The sequence below is a fragment of the Pseudorasbora parva genome, chromosome 5 (assembly GCF_024679245.1).
Source record: "Pseudorasbora parva isolate DD20220531a chromosome 5, ASM2467924v1, whole genome shotgun sequence".
Taxonomy (NCBI): domain Eukaryota; kingdom Metazoa; phylum Chordata; class Actinopteri; order Cypriniformes; family Gobionidae; genus Pseudorasbora; species Pseudorasbora parva.
The window spans coordinates 20443172-20469119 of NC_090176.1; the positions used below are offsets into that span (position 1 = coordinate 20443172).

At 38.5% G+C, this 25948-nt stretch overlaps 2 protein-coding genes across 4 annotated transcripts in view; one reads left to right on the top strand and one right to left on the bottom strand.

Annotated features, from left to right (window-relative positions):
- Positions 1-3708, top strand: part of st6gal2a (ST6 beta-galactosamide alpha-2,6-sialyltranferase 2a) — a 97509-nt gene extending 93801 nt beyond the window's left edge. For all 3 annotated transcript variants that reach the window (XM_067443439.1, XM_067443440.1, XM_067443441.1), the window contains exon 6: positions 106-3708. In XM_067443439.1, the coding sequence (XP_067299540.1) occupies positions 106-353 (248 nt within the window). In that variant the 3' untranslated portion in view covers positions 354-3708. The remainder of the gene's footprint in view (positions 1-105) is intronic.
- tmtops2b (teleost multiple tissue opsin 2b) overlaps positions 1-25948 on the bottom strand; it is a 92847-nt gene that overhangs the window by 4194 nt on the left and 62705 nt on the right. Inside the window, exons 2-3 of the mRNA XM_067443443.1 lie at positions 17686-18011; positions 4311-4544 (exon numbers count right to left, since the gene is read on the bottom strand). Of these exons, the coding sequence (XP_067299544.1) occupies positions 4311-4544; positions 17686-18011 (560 nt within the window). The remainder of the gene's footprint in view (positions 1-4310; positions 4545-17685; positions 18012-25948) is intronic.

The following is a 25948-nucleotide window of genomic DNA, read 5'->3' on the forward strand; positions in this document are numbered from 1 at the left end:
GTTCATTCCCATTGTTTTTCTCTTCCCATCAAGCCTACTATCATGTACTCCTATGTGGTTGTGTGTAGTCTGCTTTGTTAATACCTAGTTCTGTGTGCATTTCAGGCATCCTACTGATGATGTCCTTATGTGAAGAGGTCCACGTGTACGAGTACATTCCTTCACTACGGCAGACGGATCTGTGCCACTACCACGAACGCTACTTTGACGCCGCCTGCACCCTAGGTGCGTATCATCCCCTACTCTACGAGAAGATGCTCATCCAGCGCATGAACGTCGGCTCAGAGGAAGATCTGAAACGCAAAGGCAAAGTCACGCTCCCCGGTTTCAAGAAAGTCCACTGTGAGCCCTGAACAGAAAGACGCAATAACAGACTTTGTAAAGCAGAAGAGATCTGCAGACTGACACAGGACCACGCCGAGCCGGCTCAGAATGGGCCATGTTATGTAGACTACGAATGATGTTCTGCGGGGCAAAACCTTCTGCTGTAGTTCAACTCAAAAATGCATTTCCTGAGCCTATGCTTAAAGAAAGATGGTCAGAACAGCAATAGACGTCGCAAGAAAAGTTTTTTTTTTTGATCTTGGTGTTGAAAGCCATCAAAAAAGTTTTTTTAATGTAATTATTTAAATTGAATCTCTGTTTTTCACAGGGTTGTAAGTATTAGCAGTCATAGACACTGAAAGCTACACTGTCAATAGCAAACATTCACTCAAATGTTTTAGCACAATGGCAAGATTTATTCTCTGACTAAAAATGAGCTTTATCAATCTGTCCTTGGATTTTTTTATCTAACGTACTGACAGATTTGAAGCTTCTCGCCATAACATGAATGATTGTTCTTTTTTTCTGTAATTTAGGTGTTGTTTTCTGCTGTAACATACATTGTGCCACATTCACAAGCCTCTGAGAATGTTTTGCTCTTCCCGAATTCTCGAAACTGTGGCAAATGAATCAATAATTTTTAGAGTACTTACATGTACCTGTTATTGTAGAAAATTGACTAAAGGAGTTTTTGAACGTGACCCTGGTTCATTTGAAGTCTTCTAGCCGTTTTATACTTTGTCAAGACAGGTGGTTTACAGAAAATAGAGTAATCGTTGTTAGGATTTGATAGCCTGTACTATGTACTCCTCGCAGCCCTGTAAATCTTATCTGGGAGTTTAAGGCTGCTGGCAATACAAGAAGTGTGGCGGTGATACAAGTTGTTAAATATAAACCAAGGTTTATAATGTCTTGTAGCCTCTAAAATCAAGAGACTCCCGCTGGAGTCTCCTTTAAAAAGCGAATGACTTGCCAGAGCATCTTTGCGTTGTCTTCTCTTAAATATACAGTTGTTCATTTGAAGCAATTCACTTTGTGGTGCGACTTTTCTACAGATGGTAAAACTTGAAGGTTTGTTATTTACTCGTGTGCATTGTTTCAATGTGTGCCATTTTAATCGAAACAGAACACTTTCGCAAGCTGATTTTTCTGTAGATCTGGTGAGGAGAGCTAACTTCTGTTTTAATCGTGTTGTATATTGTAGACGTAAACTAGTAATTGGTGATCTCACTCAGGAGCTCACGAGACTCACCAGGGTGAATTACTTCATCTTCCTTCTAGTCCTATTGTAGGCTGAGGTTGTAAAGCAAATATTTGACCTTTACTCTGTCCTGTTTCCCCATGTTGGGGGATTGTAGATGTAGAGACACTAAAGAGTGACTTTTTTTTACTGTTGAATACTAAAATAGGTTTGGATGTAAAATTACATGATGGGTTTAGAGCCTCTGAACCTGCAGTGTATCGTCTTCTCTATATGACTTATTGTTGGAGCCGGCCTGGGTTGTTGGGCATGTGACGCCACACTCACCTTCAGTCGGTAATTCAATGTTTTGATTTGGGTTTATCTCCACTTTTTTATTGACAGGAAATGAGCATGCACACTATCGTTTCAAAGTTTGGGGTCAGTCAGATGTTGTTTTTGAAAGAAGTCTCTTATGCTCACCAAGGTGGAATTTATTTGATGAAAAATACAGTAAAACCAGTTGTACAGATTGTTGTAGAAACCAAGATATCGTTTTTCCTTGTTTCTATAAAAATGTCGTTTGAATATGAAAGTGTTGGTTCACACAGAATGCATTTTGCGGTGGAAATGGGATGGGTGAATGGTCTAGAGGCTTTGGGCCCTATCATACACCCGGCGCGATGCAGCACATGGTGCGACACAAGTTATTTGATAGTTTCAGCCTGACGCGTTGCTATGTTGAAGCAACTGAAAACGATTTTTGACCATTGACCAACTAAAAACCTGGTCTAAAGTCATTGGCACAGTATTTGTTTGTGTTATTTAAAGAGTGCGTTAGTTAGATGTGCCTATGGGCGGGTCCACAACGCATGTACACTCAGCTTATTACACACACACACAGTAGCTCACAAACATTTTTAAATGTGAAAAATGAAAGGATTAAAATGTAAAAGATTAGTGTTGTGTACATAAATCTAAAACTGCCTACATGTCATAATGGATAGTCATTGCACGTATCAGAATAAGCCTACCTATTTGCAGTAAGGACGAGCAAGCAGGCGTCACTTAGCGCGTTTCACATGAAAAAACAATGGAATAGAAAAATGCATTTTGTATGAAAACCCCCTAATGTGTCCTTGATCAATTTATTTCATTTTATTTTATTTTTCCAAATAAAAAGTCACTGACCCCAAACTTTTGGAGAATGGTATACATTAGCCATTAGATTTTTTGTATTATTCTACGTGATGGCCAAATGGTCACGTGACCTTATAGAGGGACTAAAACTCTGCCTTCTATTTTCTCTTTAGTCTTTTAGCACCCTATGATCAGAGGCAGAGTTGTATGTCCTTCCTCTGTGAATGTCTTTTTTTAAGCCTTTAACACAAGGTTTTAGTGGCATAAACTCTGTCTGTCTCTCGCCGAGAAGAGACAATGTGACTGGAGATATGACCGTTTGAAGGGTATTATTTTAAGTGTTTTCTGTCAATTGTTTGTTTTTTATGTCATGGGGTGATATGACTATTTTTGGGGAAGAGTGAGGGAGGGAGGGTTGGGGTGTACAATACGGTGCACACAGCATGTGACAAAACGGGGCTTGTTAGTATTCATAGTAAATACCTTAACATTAGGATTAAGCCTGTAATGGGAAATGTGAGCTGGGTCTCTAGGTTTAGCTCTGTTTTTATCTTTATTACAGAAAACAGGAAATGCAGGTGAATTATTATTTTTTTCACTTGTGAACCTCAATGTTGTGTCAGATGTGCACAGTACGATTTCCTGAGTTTGTGTGTGAGAATGTTTGAATGGTACTGTATCTGTGGTGTTGTGTATCTGTGCCAACTTTCCTTATTTAATTGACGTTTTCCATTCTTCTCTACCTTTCCTTTTCATAGATTTCCTTTTTGTACCGTACTTTTTTTCTTCTTTATTTTTGTAATTCCGCACCCCACAGCCTTTTTCTTTCCTGCTACTACTGTATGTGATATCTGTGAAAGTATTGATCTTTAAACTGTAAATATCTGCAATTGTCTATTACAGGCCAGTTCACTTTCAAAAGCCATAGGAGGTTTTAAAATGTTTATTTCTCCATGTCACTACATTTGTTAATACACACTTGGCATTTGAATTTTTAAACCACTACATGTTTGTGTATTTTTTTGACCATTTGTTTCTATAATAAAAGCTTGACCTTTACTTGACCCAGTAACATATGGTGTGTGCTTTTTGTCAATTTCTTGTTAAACGCTGGATAACAGCTTTTATTTTAGAACATGCAGTTCTTGAAACTTATTGAATTGCAAAATGTTTCATGGTTAATTAATTTAATATATGAATACTCAGTTTTTCAGTATTAAAACGGACTATTCTCATGTGTTATGTAATGTTGCAGTAATTATGTAGTATGATGTATCAGTGTTCATCTTTTTCTTTTGTTTTTTATTTTTTATCTTATTATTATCTCTCCTCTCTCCCCCTCCTTTCAGCAACATCTCTGTTTACTGGCGTAAGGACGGGATTAACCTGTCACGTGACATCACAGCGATAGTAAACCACAACCATCCAAACAAAAAACGATGGACAGTCAAATCTCGCTCTACATTTTTTTTCCTTCTTCAAGCAGTCATTTCCCTCGGATATACATCACACTAACTCAATATCGTAACGTCTGTTTCACGCCAACTTTGATTTAAAAAAAAAGGTTTGAAAACGAGCAGTATAAAATGTTCTTATATGTTTTATACATGCATTCAAGCCCTAGTTATGGTGTATGAAATGGATATGATTTAGTTTGTGCTCTTACCTGTTTGTTCATCAGGATGTATATTAGCGGGTTGATGACTGTGCTGCTCTTGGCGAGGAGAGAGGGAACCACGCTGGCCACGGGTGAGATGATACCTGGCCGGCCAAATGTAGCCATCATGGCTATGACACCATACGGCATCCAGCACAAAAGATAACACACCACGGTGGTGATGACCATGAACAAAACATGGTATTCCCGTTGCCGCGCTGCTGTCTTGCGTATCTTCCCTACCTGAGAAAGAGACGGATACAGAAAAAACTTGATGTTTTTACATTGCTTTAACTCATTAAAAAATATTAAGCAATTAACAAAAAAAGTTATACATGACACTTTTTTACAACATCAGGAAGATCAGACCGTTCCTTACAGAGCATGCAACACAGACTCCTGTCAAAGCCCTGGTCCTTTCTAGGCTTGACTACTGCAATGAACTTTTTGCTGGACTTCCATCGTGTGCAATCAAAATGCTTCAAATGATCCAGAGCAGAATTATTATTATTTTTTAAATGAGAACTTAAAAGTTTTAGGCAACCAGCTGTGGAACATTTGAGTTTTCTCAACTTGAGGTCAATAGTTGTACAAACTTTGTTTTGAGTTATCTCAACTTTTTTCATGTTAAATAGCTGAATAAACATTAAAATACTTTTTTTACAGTGCATCTCAAAAAAGTTGGGACAAGACCATGTCAAAAAAGCCAGTCAGTGATGCTCCATCTGACGTACTAGCATACGACTAACTTAAACTAATTTAAATACTTGTATAAAAGTTACAAATCTCTTTACAAAGCTACTGTCACTTTAAGGCCGAATGCACGGATCCAATAAACTGATACACATCTGATATGCTCCTAACTTTACTCTTCTCTTTCTCCCAGATGTTTATATTTTTAATATTTTATAAGACATGCACCAAGTGTATGCCAACTAAACTAATCTTGATTTTTTTTTAAAACTGAAACATACTTTCAAAGTATCGCTATGGGTGCACACACTTGTGCCTAAGAACAGTCTTCTTCCATTTTGCTATGAACTGATCAGTGTACAAAAAAAGTTGGGGAAATGTATATGACCACATAAGAGTGATTCCTGACAGACTGTCTGAAACAACCAAACTAAAAAAAGTCCTCTGACTTTCAGAGCTGCTACAGAAACGACTTTCGACCGAGATAGAAATGTAGTGGAGTAAAAAGTATGATATTTGTCTTTCAAATGTAGAGAAGTAAAAGTCATAAGTTTCCAGAAAAAAATAATACTCCAGTAAAGTACAGATACTCAAAAAGTGTACTTAAGTACAGTACTCAAGTAAATGTACTTAGTTACTGTCCACCTCTGCTGAGGAAACAAGTTGCTCAAGTTTAAGAATAGGAATGTTGTCCCATTCTTGTCTAATACAGGCTTCTAGTTGCTGAACTGTCTTAGGTCTTCTTTGTCACATCTTCCTTTTTATGATGCGCCAAATGTTTTCTGTGGGTGGAAGATCTGGACTGCAGGCTGGCCATTTCAGTACCCGGATCCTTCGACGCAGCCATGATGTAATTGATGCAGTATGTGTTCTGGCGTTGTCATGTTGGAAAACGCAAGGTCTTCCCTGAAAGAGACGACGTCTGGATGAGAGCATATGTTGTTCTAGTTCTTGGATATACCTTTCAGCATTGATGCTGCCTTTCCAGACGTGAAAGCAGCCCATGCAACACACACTCATGCAACTCCATACCATCAGAGATGCAGGCTTCCTAACTGAATGGTGATAACAACTTGGGTTGTCCTTGTCCTCTTTAGTCCAGATGACATGGCGTCCCAGTTTTCCAAAAAGAACTTCACATTTTGATTAATCTGACCACAGAACAGTTTTCAACTTTCAAAGGAGCCTTGGCCCAGAGAAAATGCCTGCGCTTCTGGATCATGTTTAGATATGGCTTCCTTCCTTGACCCTTACACACAGAGATTGTTCCAGATTCTCTGAATCTTTGGATGATATTATGCACTAGATGATGATGAATTCAAACTCTGCAATTTTTCTCTGTGAAACTCCTTTCTGATATTGCTCCACTATTTTTTTCGCCGCAGCATCGGGGGAATTGGTGATCCTCTAACCATCTTGACTTCTGAGAGATACTGCCACTCTGAGAGGCTCTTTTATATCCAATCAGGTTGCCAATCGATCTAATAAATTGAAAATTGGTCCTGCAGCTGTTCCTTATATGTACATTTAACTTTTCCGGCCTCTTATTGCTAACTGTCCCAACTTTTTTTGGAATGTGTAGCTCTCATGAAATCCTAAATAAGCCATAATTTGGCATTTCAAAATGTCTCACTTTCAACATTTGATAAGTTATCTATATTCTATTGTGAATAAAATATAAGTTTACGAGATTTGTAAATTATTGAATCCTTTTTTATTCAAAATTTGTACAGTGTCCCAACTTCTTTGGAATTGGGTTTGAACTTTTTAAGGCAGCAACATTTGTTTTATAGTGTATAAAGAATTTAATTGAAGTTGTTCTCAATCTGAACATATTCTTAATGGTCTTGTGTGTGCATTACTCCATAATAAATGATTGTCTTAATTGATATAAAAATGTCTTACACCACAGGGCTGTTGTTTTATTTGGATTAGTTGATGAACATTCTAAGGTGTGTAATATAATGCCGGAGGGATGATGTACTTTTGCAAGTCATAAACTGGAAACAAGTTACCATTTTAGCTCTGCCAGATCCATCCTCCAAAAGTCAAAAGGTGTTAGTTTGTTTTTTACACTAAAATAAGGTATTTAGGCAGTTCCATTGTAAATTTGGCAACATGTTACATACATGGGAAACAAAATCCAAATGCAAATCATTCAGAATATCTGCAAAGTCTGGAATATCATTCCATAGTCATCAGCCAAAAAGTGAACTCACAGCCTTGTGTATAATCACACTCTAGTCAACTATTATAACTCAAACTTTTAGGGAAAATTATTTTATAACAGACACTGAAATTAAGAAGCTTAATGGTGGTATGAAGTCATGGGACAGTAGTGTAATTCATTTAGTATAGCTTGTTGATATTCTTTTGACTTTCAATTTTCAACTTTCAAAAGCCGAGATTAACATCATGATCCTTTTTTTCCCTGCAAATTGCAGTGATCCATCTGTATCTATTTTCTTTAGCTTTATGCAAGATGAACAAAGATAGCTCTGATGGGTCTATTTTTATGGTAAATCGCCCAACTCTTTCACATTTTAGATGTTTTTTAATGGAATTCAAGCTGAACACTAAGTGTTACCACAGATCTGCCTAATGTGGCATACCCTCTTTTGTTTTTATAATAATTAAAAATATATATATATATAATAAGCAGGGAGATTCATGCATTTCAGAAAGAATAAAGCAACAGTTTGGGTTTTTTGAGTTCTCTATAACAAACATGCCACTATGGTTATTTTTAGTTCCCTACCTGTCACTTCAACGTTGTGTCAAGACTGAAACTAGGGCTTGCATTTGAGTTTTTCTGACATTTGAGAAAAGGCCAATGAGAATTGGCCAGTGGAATTAGTATGCCAGTCAATACGGGTATAAAAGGGGGCTGCCGTGTGCCACTCATTTATCTTTGTTCTCCTGAGCCAGTAGACGCCAATTTCTCCAGTGCTGCCGGATCCTGTAGCACATTTCAGCTGTATCTCTTCATACAATGCACAGATAAATACAGGGAGTTCAATTGGCGGACTGAAAGCATCGATGTGCCTCTAAAAGAGCTGCATGGCAGATTTTTCTATGCTTTTTTATGGTGTCTTTTCCGTCCATGCCCTTCTGGATTTGGACGGTTTCTCTCACCTTCAGACAGCCACAGTCACTGTCTTGAAAGCCTGGGTCATATTCGCTCTGAGACAGCATTTGGGGATAGTTGATTTTATTATTGTGGGTATGTTGCAGCAGCCACTCTCATACTTTTTAAAAAGGCAGTCACCTCAGCCTCTTCCTGTCCTGATCCGTCTACAACCATGTACGAGGCGAGCATTATGGACAAACTGGGGGGTTACAATGGAAGAGCTTTTTCCAAATGAATCCCTGTGGTCCTCCCATTCATACCTCAGCATGCTCGTGCCTTCCGATTGAATTCATGGATGAGTTAGGCAGTCCACCTGAAGGTGAACTTAATTTCTGATTTGGGGATTATGAATGAGTTATCGATTGTAGTATCTGAGGGCAGGTTCATGCCTTCTGAGGTGGATAACTCACCTAGGCTCCCCGTCGGTTGCAGTGGCCCAATCTGAGCTTGACACCAAGTTGGTGAATGTGCTTGTTCGGGCAGTCGCGAGCATTGAGCTGGAGTAGACCCCTCCACCCTGTACTGAACATTCATGGCTGGACGATTGGTTCTAGGGCTTGGAGTGAGAAGTAGAGCCACATTCCTCCCTAGTTCCTTTCTTCTCAGAAGTCCAGGAGACCAGAAGTTGTGGAAGGCATCTTTGTTTCACTTGTCCCTGCAAAACACTGCCACCTGGAGGAATCGTCAAAGGCTTCAATGGGCATCAATGTTTACCTTGTCTCTGGTAGCAAGTGCTTACAATTGCGCTGGTTAGTCTGCCTCCGCCTCCCCCTCGCATGGCATAGCCATCCTGCAAGTTTATCAGGTGAAAGTACTGATAGATCTGCACGAGGGTATTAACAACCTGGAGGTGCTGCAGGAACTGTGCTCAGTAACCGATGAAGGTCAGGCCCCAGGTTTTGGGTCAGGTAATGTCCACCCTCGCAAGGCTTCGAAGTGACCCTGAGATGGTCGAATGCCGGCCTGGGGATGGGCCTCACTTCCAGTGGAGAGACAGGATGAGAATTTTTGGTTTGTTTTATATTAATGCAAGAGCATATGTCTAAGGCAGTATGTGTCGCATTTTAGGCACTCTTTACCTTTTTTTGTGAATACCTTGTTGTTAACTTGTTGATTTAAGGTTTGCATCTGCTCGGCCATGGAAACTAGGGCTGTACGATTAATCGAAATAGTAATAAAATCGCAATTTGAGCATGCACGATTTCTAAATCGCTTCATTTTTCCTGCACTCCTGGCCCCAACCTCCCATTATGCTATCCGAACCAATCAGAATGCAGCGCGCCTAAATTGAGCGCGAGAACGGAACAGACCAGGCATAACATATCAACATATGAAATAAAAAAATTATTATGGGCTAATATTTAAATATCAAAATTCAGTTCATATTTCTAACAAACGAAATTCAAAGCCAAAATAACGAAAACGTTTTTTCTTTGAAGGGTTGAAAAAACCCTTTGAGTTACCACCATGCAAAATCGAACATTTCGTTCTTCTAATTTTAATTAATGCGTGGATAACACGCCTATCCTTCCATTAAAAATAATGTCTATTGCGGCGCTGGGAATTTTTTTGCTGACTTTTTTCTGGGTTGTTTTTTTGTTTTGATTAACCACATTAATCAGCGATGCGCGGGTTGATCCAAAATGAGCAGGTGCCTGCGGTCACCCGCGGTTACAAGTCATCCATAAATATTTTTAATGATATTCGGGTTGCGGATATTGTAATTTTTATAATAGCCTATACTTGACACAATTTCCTATTAAATCCATTGGCAAGGAGGATCCTCGATCTGCGTTCCAGTATAAGTGCAGCCAGTGAGCGCACATTCAGCTCCGCAGGATGAGTCAGAGGAGAGAAGAAACCAGCTCAACCCAAGGACAGTCAATTCAATATCATTTCTACACAGCGCGAGGAAAGCTAAAAATAAGTAGGCTATTCTTCAGTTTTAGGCCACCAACGGTACCGTATAGCCCTTTTAACCCCTTTCCTGACGCGGGACAAAATGCCTGATTGGCGATATCCCACTGTAACGAACTGCTCTGAGACAGAAGGTTGGTTGAAGATCCAAAAGCAGTATTTATTGAAGGGTAATCCAAAGTCGTAGTCAATAGAACAGGCAAAAGGTCATAACAGGAAATCAGTCCGAAAAGGCAAACAAAACAGAAGGAACAGGCAAAATGGTAATCCACAGAGAAGGCAAGAAATCAAAGACCAAGATACATGAAACCAGAGAAACGCTCAGAAATGCAGCTGTAACACTAAACAAGATTTGCAATGAATGACAGAGATAACCAGGCTTATATAGGCAATGAGGTGATGAGAGACAGGTGATAAACATTGAGTGCTAATGAGTCCAGGGAAAGGATTATGGGTAATGTAGTTTGTGATGGAGTGACAGTCCGGGGTGGAGTGCCCTCTGGTGGTGATCACGGGCACTCACACTGGTGAATTGTGACAGCCACATTGCAATGCCACTGTACCATTTTAATAGGCTAAACGCATAGCTCAGTAATGTCAGATTTATGTATTTTCTGAGAGGGGGGTTAGAGCCCTACACGGGTCTCAAATAGTCCCTAGCCCGGCCCGTGTCCGACATTTTATCAAAATTCTCGGCCCGAGTCTGAGCCCGTGTTTTTTTTTTTTTTTTTTTTTTACATTGTTGCAGCCATTAAAATAGTTCAGTTTTGTTTTTAATGTCAAAGTAGTTATATTTCGTTTAGTTTATTTATTAAGTCATTTTTTTTTGTTAAATTAAAGTTTTTTTTTTTTTTAAATGACGGCCAGCAACCGACAGTGAGTTAACCACATGTTTATTCAATTTAGCTTCTCAAATCAACTCTTGACTTGTCTTGCCTATGATAAAATCCATAGATGTAAAACACTTCAAGCATCACAATGGTCAAGAAATCGTGTTTTTTTTTTTTTGTCCATATAGCACAGCCATTCCATTCAGCTCTCTATGCACTGTTCTTGAGCTAATCTGAAGACCGTGGCCTACCACTTAATGGCTGAGTTGCTGTTGTTCCCAATTGCTTCCACTTTGTTATAACACCACTAACAATAGACCATGGAATATTTAGTAGTGGGGAAATTTCATAAATGGACTTATTGCACAGGTGGCAGCCTATCATGGTACCACACTTGAATTCACTGAGCTCCTGAGAGCAACCCATTCTTTCAGAAATGTTTGTAGAAACATCTGCATGCCTAGGTGCTTGATTTTATACACATTTGGCCATGTAATTGAGTGGAGCACTTGAATTAAATTATTTGAAGGGATGTCCCAATTCTTTTAATAGTGTAGTGTGTGGTAATAGTTTTTTCTCAAATATTTCTGGGAAAACTTCTTTCAAATTTGTGAATAGTTTGTATAAAAACCTTTTGTAAAACTCAATTATAAATCCATTGGGGCCAGGCTCTTTTCCACTTTTCATCTGTTTAACAGCTTGTTCAATATCCAATATGGATTGTTCCAGACTGATTTTATCCTCTTCAATGATAGTAGGATTTTTTTTCTTATTTGGCAAACATGTATGCTATGCAAGTATGCCAGCAAAAATCGCACCATGTACGCCTGCCTTTAGAATCTCTTGAAGAATCAAAAATACATTTTGGTCCAAAAATAACAAAAACTACGACTTTATTGAACATTTTCTTCTCTTCCGTGTTTGTTTTCAATCCTCAAACAAAGATTTAAACGGTTATGAATCAGTGTATTAATTCAGAATTCGGATCGCCAATGTTATGTTATTTCAGCAGTTTGACACGCAACCCGGAACAAGAATCAATACGCTGATTCATAACCGCTCAAATCTTTGAGGATTGAAAACAAAACCAGAAGAGAAGACAATGCTGAATAAAGTCGTAGTTTTTATTATTTTAGGACCAAAGTGTATTTTCAATGCTTCAAGAGATTCTAACTAACCCCCAGATGTCACATATGGACTACTTTAATGATTTTTTATTACCTTTCTTGTCCTTTTGGAAAGGGACGGTATACTGTGCATATGTTTTCAATGGAGAGACAGAATCTCTCGCACCAAATATAAAATATCTTAAGTTCCGAAGATGAACAGGGGTCTTACGGGTGTGAAACGACATTAGGGTAAGTCAGTAATGACATAAATTTCATTTTTTGGGTGAACTAACCCTTTAAAATATCTCTACCTCCGCTGTCTAATTCTGACTGTAATACTCCTCTCCTCTTATATATGGTAGTGTGGAAAATCTAGAATGCTCTTGATCCATATAGCATGTATCCATTAGATAATCTGATTGACATGATCCATTCTTTTTTCTTCTTTTTTTCTGCCTGCACTATATTAAATTTGGCCTCCTAATCTATACGATGAGATAAGAAATCAACAAACTTCTCATCTGCCAATAATCTAGAGTTGAAACTCCACATATCCATTGATGGTATAATTCGGAAAGCAGAGAGTCATCACTACAAGACTATGGTCAAAAAATATAATACATGTGTATTCCCATGATCTAAGTAATAGTCATTTGTCTATAAAGATTAAGTCAATCCTTGAATAGAAATTGCCTCGATGTTAGTTTCCATGCATCAACCATACCGGAGGTTGGCAGAAACTCACTGATAATAATAACACATAAAAAGATAGAAAGAGCTTCAGCAGGCCTCTAAGGGAGGCTGTTGGTACAGGGTATTCTCACAAAAATGCGTATAAATAGTACGAGTGTGCAATGTCGTGGAATGTATGCGGCAAAACTCATTGTGGCGTGTCTATGGCACGCTGTTTTTCACGTGCATATGATACGCATTTTATGGCGTATTATACATACGAACCCCCCACCCCACCACCCTAAACCTACCCAAGCGCGTGTCATATATACGCCCCACCACCCTAAACCTACCCAAGAGCGTGTCATATATACGCCCCACCACCCTAAACCTACCCAAGAGCGTGTCATATATACGCCCCACCACCCTAAACCTACCCAAGCGCGTGTCATATATACGCCCCACTACCCTAAACCTACCCAAGAGCGTGTCATATATACGTCCCACCACCCTAAACCTACCCAAGAGCGTGTCATATATACGCCCCACCACCCTAAACCTACCCAAGAGCGTGTCATATATACGCCCCACTACCCTAAACCTACCCAAGAGCATGTCATATATACGCCCCACCACCCTAAACCTACCCAAGCGCGTGTCATATATACGCCCCACCACCCTAAACCTACCCAAGAGCGTGTCATATATACGCCCCACTACCCTAAACCTACCCAAGAGCGTGTCATATATACGCCCCACTACCCTAAACCTACCCAAGAGCGTGTCATATATACGCCCCACCACCCTAAACCTACCCAAGCGCGCGTGTCATATATACGCCCCACCACCCTAAACCTACCCAAGCGCGTGTCATATATACGCCCCACTACCCTAAACCTACCCAAGAGCGTGTCATATATACGCCCCACCACCCTAAACCTACCCAAGAGCGTGTCATATATACGCCCCACCACCCTAAACCTACCCAAGAGCGTGTCATATATACGCCCCACTACCCTAAACCTACCCAAGAGCGTGTCATATATACGCCCCACTACCCTAAACCTACCCAAGAGCGTGTCATATATACGCCCCACTACCCTAAACCTACCCAAGAGGGTGTCATATATAAGCCCCACTACCCTAAACCTACCCAAGAGCGTGTCATATATACGCCCCACCACCCTAAACCTACCCAAGCGCGTGTCATATATACGCCCCACCACCCTAAACCTACCCAAGAGCGTGTCATATATACGCCCCACCACCCTAAACCTACCCAAGCGCGCTTGTCATATATACGCCCCACCACCCTAAACCTACCCAAGCGCGTGTCATATATACGCCCCACCACCCTAAACCTACCCAAGCGCGTGTCATATATACGCCCCACCACCCTAAACCTACCCAAGCGCGTGTCATATATACGCCATAAAGTGCGTATCATATGCAAGCGAAAAACAGCATATCATATGCACGCCAAAATGAGTTTTGGCGTATACATTCCACGACATTGCACACTCGTACTATTTATACGCATTTATGTGTGATCGGGTTGGTTGGTACTACCAGTTTACCTATCCTTCAATTTTATTCACTTTTTTATTCACTTATTTACAATTTTATTAACAAAATAGTAACGCTATCACAAACTGCATTTATCTTATTTATAGGGACAATATTAAATTCTAGCGATAGAAAGACCGAATCTCAAGAATTTGCTACATTCTACAGACTTAACCTTCTTCAAATGTTGAGTGTCATAACTAATAAGCAACCAAGCAATATAGTCAAATGAATGAATGAATTAGCTATTTGTATTGCTACACGTTTGCATTATGGCTTCAGAGTGTTTTCACAAGGTCCATAGCCTGCTTTGGGAAGCTCTGCCTCACTCCATCTTTTGCAGTGATTCTAAGCAGGGTAGAACCAGTTGTAGCGTACACAACCACAGCGTCTGAGTAGACCTTGTACCTTGTTGAAGGCTGATTGCTGGTCTCATGACCTTTTGGGTGTAGTCTGGCTGAAGATGTATTTTGTCTCCATTCGAGTTGACAATCTTGCTCTCTGCCTGGCAATAATTGCACTATAATTGCCCTTGGTGGCAGATCATCATCTTTTCTCGATCTCAAGATCCTGTGTGAATCTATCACAGGCATTATCCAGCTGGAACAAGCCCTTAAGCATCACGGAAATAAAGTCAGGAATATGCTTTCCCTCCTCCCATCTCCCCTTCACTCCCAAATTGCAGCAGCGAGATCTAGTCTCTAGATCCTCATTTTTTTTTTAAATTCTAGTATAGGGACATCCGATTTAAGTTTCACCACTTCCCGCTGTAGAGTACTTCTGCCGTCCAATGCCCTCTCTCTGCCTCTTCCAGCAAAGAGCACGAGTTTCAAATACGGCCATTCTCGCGCATACCAGGCCCATCACAATCGCAAACGTTCATTGTGCCTCTATCTGTAGCCTGGACTTTGGCTTTTTCATCTATTTTCAAGAGTAAATCAGTTTTTAACATTCTTATCTCACGGAGAATGAGTTCTTGATTAGTTTCCATTCTGCTTTACACTGCATCCACCATCTTATTTGGTTTGCTGTGTATTGACATTTTCAATAAACCTCCAAAGTGGCCGCTTGCTTATTCAAACTGTCCTTAAAACGGTTTCTCCTCTTTTAATTATCTGAGATCCCCTTAATCTGGTCGAGAATGTGTTTGTGTTTAATTCATTATATACAGTTCAGTATCAGAGACTTGCCAAACACATCTTCACATGTTGCCATCCAAACTGGAAGCTACTAACTGGAGGTTATAATAATGAGACGTTCATAATGCATTTACATCCAAACACCCCCACACAGTAAAATAATGGATAAGAACATTAAACTTGTAAAATGTGTTTACAATTTTAGCTGTTTAATGTTGATGACATCTGGGTAAACTTTTAAATAGTAAATCAATAAAAAGCAGCAGCACACACACACCTACAGAACTCCACTAACTGACAACTGTAGGAACACTTGCTTGGTGTAATTGTACAGCTGGGACAAAATCAGACTTTTTGTTCCATGCGATTGTCTTCTTACCATGAGACATTAAACTCTTCACCAGTTATCGATCTCAGCTGTCCGAGATAAAGTGAAGAAAAAAGTGAAGGTGAAGAATCTAAATGAGGGGGAATGCATCAGCAGTGTTCCACAGAGAGTCACAAATGAAGGAAAGTACAGAGACAGCATTGGAATGGGTAAGTATTAGAGCCTTATGCTTTTAATAAGTGAAAATAAGTTTTTTTGTTGTTGTTGTTGTTGTTGTTGTTGTTGTTGTTGTTGTTGTTGTTGTTGTTGTTTAGCATACTTTTATTCAACAGAGATGCATTAAATTGCTCAAAAATTTGAGTACATATATTTATAATGTAACAAAAGTTTTATATTTAAAATAAATTGAATAATAATGTTTCTTTTTTTAATAAATTAAAACTGTTTTACAAATTAAAATTGTTATAATATTTTACAATATTTCTGACATCTTTAAAAAAATATCTATATATCCATCCATCCATCCATCCGTCCATCTGTCCGTCCATCTATCATCCATCTAACCATTCGTCCTTCTGTCCGTCATCCATCCATCCATCCATCCATCCATCCATCTATCTATCTATCTATCTATCTATCTATCTATCTATCTATCTATCTATCTATCTATCTATCTATCTATCTATCTATCTATCTATCTATCTATCTATCTATCTATCTATCTATCTATCTATCTATCTGTAACAATATAATTTTATGTCTACAAATATGCCAAGAAATCACCCTTATTATGTTGTAAGGTTAACACATGACATTCTACCTAGCATACATTTTCATCTGGATCAAGCTGAGATAGATTTTGTTTAAAAGAAAATTAAATATTTATTTTCATTTCAACTGAGCTGTGAGTTAAATTCTTAATGGGTTACTAGGCTCACTATGAAATTGGCAAGGCTGTCTAATTACGTTCACTATATTTACAGAATATTGACAGAAACTCCTCTTTGATCAGTGAACTAAAGGCTCCTTTATTCGTAACAAGCAGCCGTCCACCCTCTGCGTAAATGAAATTAATTTGCATGTGATTAAGGGTGAGATGAGATTAATGTCTGAACGTGTTATGGTGCCCAATTTATTATATGCACCCTTCACATTATATATGAAGCATCATATACAAGCTCCAGATTTGAACCCAGCTTGTCACAGAAGTGAGTGTGAGAAAATCTTGATTAATATTACATCAGAAATATATCAGGATGTGTAAGGATAAATTTGTCCTTCTCGAGCCAGAGTGATATTTTATCCTCCTCACAGGAGCCAACTGAGCCCACTTACACTCCAGTGACTGGGATGCCAAGATAATACAGCATCCAAATCCAATCGCACAGCCATACACACAAATGAGATTAGAAGCACTCTTAACAGGTTTCTAAAGGAAACAGCCACTTGGGCATACATTATAAACACACACAATAATATTTTTTCCCATGTTTAAAATATAGAAAACTGCATCTTTTTGGCTTGTTTTCTTAATGTATAGTTGCAATGACAACACATAGCTTCTTTGTTCAGGTTGCAGGTAAGCTTTTGAAAGCCCTTTTCAGTTCTCTTTCATTGCTTTCAGGAGGGAGAATACATGTATTCAGAGTTGGCATCTGACAAGGTGTGTATTTTACTTCTCAGTTGGAACTAATCACTAGATTTAAAAAAGTGTGTCTAGAAAAAAGAATGCAAGATGTTATCGGCTGATGTTAATACAGATCTTTCTTGTCCAGATGTAAATTACTTCAGTGTTTGAGATTATATAACATACAGTCACAATCCTGGCAAGTTTTCCGGATGGTTTGATTATTCTGTCTCTATAGGTTTCATTATCGCTCATGATTCTAAAAAAAAAACAAAACCATGGGTTTAAATGAACGGTTAATAAAGTTGGATAACCATTTTTCTGTTCCAGCAACCAATTAAACAGTCTACTTCCTCCTTCCTCATCAGTTTACCTGTTTGACAGCATAAAGCAGTCTTCCATAGCAGTAGACCATGACGACCACTGGTAAGCCCAAGCAGAATATAAACAGGCAGATGATGTAGGCATGAGACTGGGCCGTGCGCTGGGTCCATGATACAGAGCAGCTGGTTCCCGCCCCCTCCAGCCCGTAACTACTCCAGCCCAGAAGAGGGGGCACTGTCCAGATCAAAGAGTAGAGCCAGGAACCCCCAACTGCCAGGAGAGGTTTGCGATAATCTGGATCACGTTTATGGTACATCGTCAATGTGCTGTAGCGGTCGTAAGAAAGAACCACCAAGGATATCAGAGACACGATACCTGAGAGAGAAAGAGGATTAACGGTAAAGGCCTGTTCACAACAAGGACGTTAACTATGATGATAAAAAAAGAAATGTCCTCTCTTTCAAAAGCTTTTCTTCCAAGCTAAACATAAAAAAGATTCAATAACTGAGGCATACAGTGCATCTGGAAAGTATTTGCAGCACTTCACATTTTGTTATGTTAGAGCCTGTGGTGGAAAAATTGTAATCACTAATGAAGAATATTGATCATTTAGATAATTGGTTGTTATAATTGATTATTGTTATAATTGATCATTGATTATTAAGATAATTGGCTAATGTTTGTCTCTTATTCAGAAAAGCAAAGGAGATCATTTTTTTTTCCATTATTTTTTTCATTTCCATCAGATTCCATTGTTTTCCCCCTAAATTCTACAAACAATTCCTCAATGACAACGCAAAAAAAAATGAGTTTGTTTGAAATCTTTACAAATTAATAAAAAAATATTTTTAAAAATCACATGTACGTAAGCATTTACAGCCTTTGCCATGACACTCAAAATTGAGCTCAGGTGCATTCTGTTTCCTCTGATCATCCTTGAGCTATTTCTACAACTTGATTGGAGTCCACCTGTGGTCAATTTGGTTGATTGGACATGATAAGGAAAGGCACAAACTGTCTATACAAGGTCCCACAGTTAAGAGTGCATGTCAGAGCACACACCAAGTCATGAAGTTCAAGAAAATGTCTGTAGACCTCCGAGACAGGATTATATTGAGATACAGATATGGGGAATGGTACAGAAAAGCATTTAAGGTCTCAATGAGGACAATGGCCTCCAACATCCATAAATGGAAGAAGTTTGGAACCACTAGGACCCTTCCTAAAGAGGGCCGTCCGGCCAAACTGAGCAATCAGGGGTGAAGGGCCATGGTCAACGAGGTGACCAAGAACCCGAAGGTCACTCTGCCAGAGCTCCAGCGTTTCTCTTTGAAGAAAGGAGAACCTTACAGAAGAACAACCATCTCTGCAGCACTCCACCAACTAGGCCTGTATGGTAGAGGGGATAGACGGAAGCCACTCCTCAGTAAAAGGCACATGACAGCCCTCCTGGAGTTTGTCAAAAGGCACCTGAAAGACTCTCAGACCTAGAGAAACAAAATTCTCTGATCTGATGAAACTCTTTGGCCTGAATGGCAAGCATCATGTCTGAAGGATACCAGACACCGCTCATCACCTGGACAATACCATCTTTACAGTGAATCATGGTGGTGGCAGCATTGTGCTGTGGGGATGTTTTTCAGCAGCAGGAACTGGGAGATTAGTCAAGATTGAGGGACAGATGAATGCAGCAATGAACAGAGACATCCCTAATGAATACCTGGAAGCTCTGGACATCAGACTGGGGTGAAGGTTCATCTTCCAACAGGAAAACAACCCTAAGCGCACAGCCAAGATAACAAAAGGGTGGCTACAGGACAACTCTGTGAATGTCCTTGAGTGGCCCAGCCAGAGCCCAGACTTGAACCCGATTGAACATCTCTGGAGAGATCTGAAAATGTCTGTGCACCCACATTCCCCACATTCCCCATCCAACCTGATGGAGCTTGAGAGGTCATGTAAAGAATAATTTGAGAAACTGCCCAAAAATAGGTGTGCCAATCTTGTAGCATCTTACTCAAAAAGATTTGAGGCTGTAATTGATGCCAAAGGTGCTTTAACAAAGTATTTAGCAAAGGCTGTGAATACTTACATTTGATTTTCTTCATTTTTTATTTTTAATAAATTTGCAAAGATTTCAAAAAAACTTTTTCCACATTGTCATTATGGTGTATTGTTTGTAGAATTAAGGAAAAATATTATACTTTCCATATGCGCTGGAAACTGAACAAATTTCACAGACGTTTCACAAGCATAAATGGAACGAGTCCCTGAACATAGGCAGTTTGATATCAAATGTAGCAGTCATTAACTGATGGGGCCACATGCTTTAAGGACTACAGAGCATCTCATCCTAATGGACTGGATCACATATTTGCCAGTTCTTGCTTTGAGATGTTACTCCACTCTTCCACCAAGGCATTCTTGAACACATCTGGTGGGGCATATGGTTGCACCACGTGGCCTTATATTATGGGCATAACTTGTTCCTCCCTGCAGCAAGACTATGGCATGTTCACAAAAAGAGACCCTGGGCAAACTTTCTTTTGATTTTTTTCAGCCTCTTTTCAGGTCTGTTTAGCATCCTAAGTTATTGTAACTGTGACCTTAATTGTCTAGCACCTGCAAACTCTTAAACGCTTAAAAAAATTGAGATATGAACAGATATGTAGAGGCTACACATCACTGAAAACACTAAAAGCACACAATTTTACCAATAATTGGAAATTGGTTGTTTTTGGATTTTCTAAGCGATTTCAGTTCTTCCGGGTTGAAATGCAGTCGAATGCAAGTCGAAGCAGTGTCACGGAATGTGAGGTAGAGACATGCCTTCAGAGTTCTAAGTCTAACCAAGTAAATCTCATCAAGTTAGTGTTTTTAAGATGTTGTTGTTGTTGTTTTTTATAAATCATGGCATTATCTATTTAAACTGTACATTGTATTTGTGAACAACTGATGTTCAGCTGTTCTTCAATTTTCGGATCATGAGTCATCAAAGTTCGGTAAACACTGGCCACAGACACGAAGACATACCTTTAATTTCACCAAGCTGGATTATGTTTTCAGGCCCTTTCATGTTTTATTTTGACAGTATTGATATACAAGTGGGTGAATTGTTTACTTACTTTTTAATTAGTCTTTCCAGTAATAGTATTGTTTATTCCTTCAGGCTTATTGAACTAAAATCAGGATCTTATCAGTTTCTTATATTAAATTGAAGAGTTCTCTTTGTGTATGTCTCTCTCCAACATACACACTTTTATGGTCTTTTTCGTACTTTGCTTTGGGGTAAAAAGAACTTTGAAATTCCTTTGCAATGTTAGGCTGTTAATGAATTTTTTGACATCGTCAATAAATGTGCATAACTATTAGGCTATTTTTATTTATTTTTTAAACAGATAAAATGCAACATGACATCAAGACGTGTGTGTGTGTAGGTTTAGGGGTAGGGGCAGTAGGGAGATAGAATGATACAACGTTGATAAACACGCTAAAAAGTGATTATGGGTCTTGATAGGCATACGAATTGGCGTGTCATACATACTCCATTTCATGAGATCAGTAAAATGAGCAAAAAAAGACATTTAACTTAGACTGAAAAGTCAAAACTTATGGCAACACTTTAGTAAGGGGAACACATATTCACTATAAACTACGACTTTTGCCTTAATAAACTCCTAATTTACTGCGTATTAATAGTTAGTAAGGTAGTTTTTTTAGCATTTAAGTTTAGGTATTGGGTAGGATTAAGGGATGTAGAATAAGGTCAGATCATGCAGAGTAAGGCATTAATATGTGCTTTATAAGTACTAATAAACAGCCAATATCCTAGTAATATGCATGCTAATAAGCAAGTAGTTAATAGTTAATATCTGAACCTTAAAATAAAGTGTTACCAAAATTATTAAATGCTCATGAGAAGGATGCAATACTAGAAATCGCAGTTAAGGCATGACCGTTGAACACTGAAATGTTCAGCATAGTCAGACAAAAACAAGTGCTGAAGAAAAAACACATGTTAACTGCAAAAGAGTTAAGAATTAAGGTGAATAATTAAGTGTGAAATCATTAGGAACCCTTTATTCTCCAGTGCCACCATTTTACAAAACTGCAACCTATCTGGAGTCTCCAGAAGTGAAGGTGTCAGGATCTCAGAGACCTAAGTCAGGTAAGGAATCCTAAAAAAAAAAAAATGGCTTTATCAGATGACTATCTTGAAGGACCAGCGCCACATCCTCTTGTATCATTGTTTCAAGAATTCATCTTCCAGAATCTGGCAGCAAGTTTTGGGATAAGAGATGGACTGAAAATGAACTCCCAAAACTCACTGCCGGATTCTGGAAGATGGATTCATCAAATAGTGATATAAGAGGATGTGGTGGTGGCACTTTCAACCCATCTGTCTATAAAGCCTATAACAAAAACAGTCCAAATTAATAGTAGTTAATGTGGTTTGGAATTGGTAAAATGTGCCTGAAAAAAAATAAAAAATATGATCAGAAAATCAATGTGCCTAATAATTATCCACGCACTGCATGTGTGTGCACTCACAATAACAACAAACTGTTGTGCTTTTGTAAAATAATAAACATAAAAAAGGGTGCGCTTTGAGCTGGCGATAATCTTGCACGTCTCAAGCATGAAACACACGTCTAAAAAAAGCTTGAAATCAATAATACATGTAAGAGTGTGAATGATGTGTGATTTCAAATCTCAAGCCAGCACATTTCATTTGAAATGCGAGCATAAGTATCCTGCGGAGTCACTTCACTCCAGTCATAACGCGATGGAAGCATTGCCCCCTCTCACGTGACTTACCCCCCATTCATTCTCAATTACCAAACCCACCATACACATTCTGGGGACTGTTAAGCTCAATGGGCTCAGGGGAGGCAATGACTATTGGGGCCACTATAGATTCTCAAAAGTCGTGGTTGATTTTCTTTATTACTGTCTCCAGTACACCAATAAAGACCAGGTCCAAAAGGTTATACAAGTAATTGTGTATCTCTGAAAAATAAGCTTTTTTTAAGGTCTTCATTGAAAAAGCCACATAGGGACATGAACTGTCATTTCATATTTTCCACCTCAGGGCTTCTGATGCAACAACATCCCTTTCAGCTGTTTCACCCTTTGACCTTTCCAGTACACACACAGACACAAACTTGCTTGAAAACTTCTGGTGTACTCTTTATTATTCCGCTGTTTAGTCGCAATTGCGCCCTGTGTCTCCACTCCAAATATTCTTTCCTTCATGACTCATAACCATAGTAAAAACTAGAGATGCGCTGATACTAAATTTCTCAGCTGATACCGATAGCCGTTTATTCAGAATGATATCGGCCGATGCTGATACCGATACCTAATAATTTGTATACAAAACGGAAATGTTTGTATACAAATCCATTGCACATATAATTTATTTTTCATAAGCACGTGTTCATGGCAAATGTATTCAAACATATATAATAATAACAGCTCCTCTCTAGTATTCCTTTATTGCTAACTAACAAACTGTGACCATCAGATGACTTTCCAGAGGTAGGCCAAATACAATGTTAAGTGATCTATTGTTTACAAGTTGTTTTATATATGTCTTGCCACATTTGAAACACTAATAGAGTGATCACATGAGTCACGATTTCGGTAAGTTTTACAGACCTTTTGAAATTCTTGCATGTTTTTCGAGCTGAGGCACTACAACGATCTGTCACATCACATTATGCATTCATTGTTTGTATTTTGTGATAAAATGGACAGAATTTGAAAGATGACATTTTGTTTCTTTGTAGAAGTAACAGTGCTATTTGCAATTATTGGATGAGAGGCGTGCTACAAATAATGTTTAAAAACTGCAGACCTGGCAACCCTCGTCTCACATGGCCAGACCTACAGACTGGCGGCAGAGAGCCTGGACTCTTTCGCAGCTTTCATTGGTCAAGGACCGCCCAAGAGGACATTTGACTGACATGTAACGCCAGTATTGGGCAATAGCGAGCTACAAATAGCAACACTATTAACTTAAATTGGTGGTAAAACACGATTTCACTTTTCTAACTTTAGTTAGTGTGTAATGTTGCTGTTTGAGCATAAACCACACCTGCAAAGTTACAACGCTCAAAGTTTAAAGCAAAGGGAGATATTTGCTTTTAAAGAAATTTAATTTCTAAGGACTAATAGCAAACGGCTGGAAGGGAACTACAGCCTTTTCCTCCAGACTCGTTGACCTCAGCAGCTCCAATATTTACATAAACCCCTCCTCCGAGAATATTAAATGGTATTAATGAATATAAAACATTTAATCTGATGCTGCACAAAAACGAACTAATCTTTGACATGTCCAAGACTGTGATAAAAGGTTAAAAAAAATCCAGTCCACAATTACATTTTTTATATTGAAAATCAATCATTTTTTTCTCCACATCATTGACATAATTTATGAAATTTGCAATTAAAGTTAAAATCCTGATTTTTTGTTTATTTTAACATTTAGTATTTTTGATCAGGACTAATGTTGATTAATAGATTAAGCACAAAAAAAAAGTAAAAAAATAAATAAATAATTATCTGTTACATTTTTATAGCACTTTAATTTAGTGGCTGTTTTTAGCCATGAGGGTAATGAAATGGTAGTGAATTTGCCCACAATGTATCATTGACTTTGTAATAAATTTCAATGCATTTTTCCAAAATATGTGTGAAAATAAGATTTGTCACCAAAAATCATTCCATTTGCTGAAACAGAGAGAAAGTTATGGCCAAATTAAGACTCAAAAACAACCCATAGTGGCTGAAAAGTCCCCAGGGATGCATAAGGGTTAAAACAGTGCAGCTTTTCCAGTAGTTAACTACTTTAGCCAGAAAGCAGCAGTGTAGTGTGACCAAAAGATACATTCCGTTTTGAGTTCTGACGACCGACCGGAACGATCTTGTAAGGAGCGTACCTGAGTGGCGTTACAGACGCTCAGCTCAATAATCCACTCTATGCAGAAATTCACTCATGATCCGCTCACTGGTAAAACTACGTTCGCTCAAATCCTGCTCAGACATGACATGTATTTGTAGGTCTACTATAGCCTTCTATACCTGTTGTAGCCATTAAGCAATGTATTTTGTTTCATATTTGTGTTTAAATAGTATAATGCTATTTATAAATAACTTCTATGCTATATCAATTATGAAAAGTGCAGAGATGGGTAATATGTGTCAAAGACAGAATGGGTCAGAAATTATTTTGACCATTTCATTCTTATAAAGTTTTGAATAAGCCTTTCTTTAAAGTGAATTTCATTTTATATAAATTGTATGTTAATTTTAATCAATGTTTCATCAGAAAATTGCCTAGATTTAATAAATAAGAAGCAAATAGGCTATAATTGTGACATGAAGGCACCGGAGCGGTCAGATGCGTTGCACATGAACTGGACAGTGTGTCTGATAAATAAACCAAAATTCAGCAGGCTACTTGCCTCTCAGACATGACAAAATATGTGTATAGAAAGCCTGAAATGTCCACTTTTAAACTACAATTTGAAAACGAAAATAAAAGAAATAGTCAATCAAAGTGTGTGCAGTGTTCACGCGAGCAGCTCATGATACTCAGAGCGGTTCCGATCAGAATGCAGCGCTCTATCACTGCATGTGCTGTGAGTTTAACCAGCATCTTTAGATTAATCCTGGCTCATGAGTATTTCACTGACTTGATTCTGACAGTTTTTGCCACTGAAAAGACTAAAAGTGTCCCAATAAACCCGAATTCACACTATACTCTTTGAAATAAATTACATTGGATTATGTTGCTTGAAACCTTAAATAGTATAACATTCTTAAATCCTTAACAATACAATGACATTGTATTAAAAAAAGAAACAAAAAAAGAAACAAAAACAAAAAAGAAAAGCAGTTTAGCTACTTTTTGATAGAAACTTGTTGTGTAGCTAACTACTTTTTCAAAAGGGTAGCTTACATGTAACTTAACTACTTTAACTTAAAAGGGTGGTGAAACACTCAGTTTCAGTCAATCTCATCTCAATCTTGAGTACCTATAGAGTAGCATTGCATCCTTCATATCTCCGAAAAGTCTTTAGTTTTATTATATTTATAAAAGAAATATAGGCTGTAGCGAGTCTTTCCAGAAAAAACGAGCGCCTGGAGGCGTATCGTGGGGGCGGAGCTAAAGAATGACGATCGCGAACAAAGCGGTGATGTCCTCAAGCGTGGAGAAACCCATGGCTATCGATCAGATTCAGCTAATACAGATAGATTCGGAGGCTGAAATAAATTAACAGGAGAAACAGCAACAGCAGGACGTC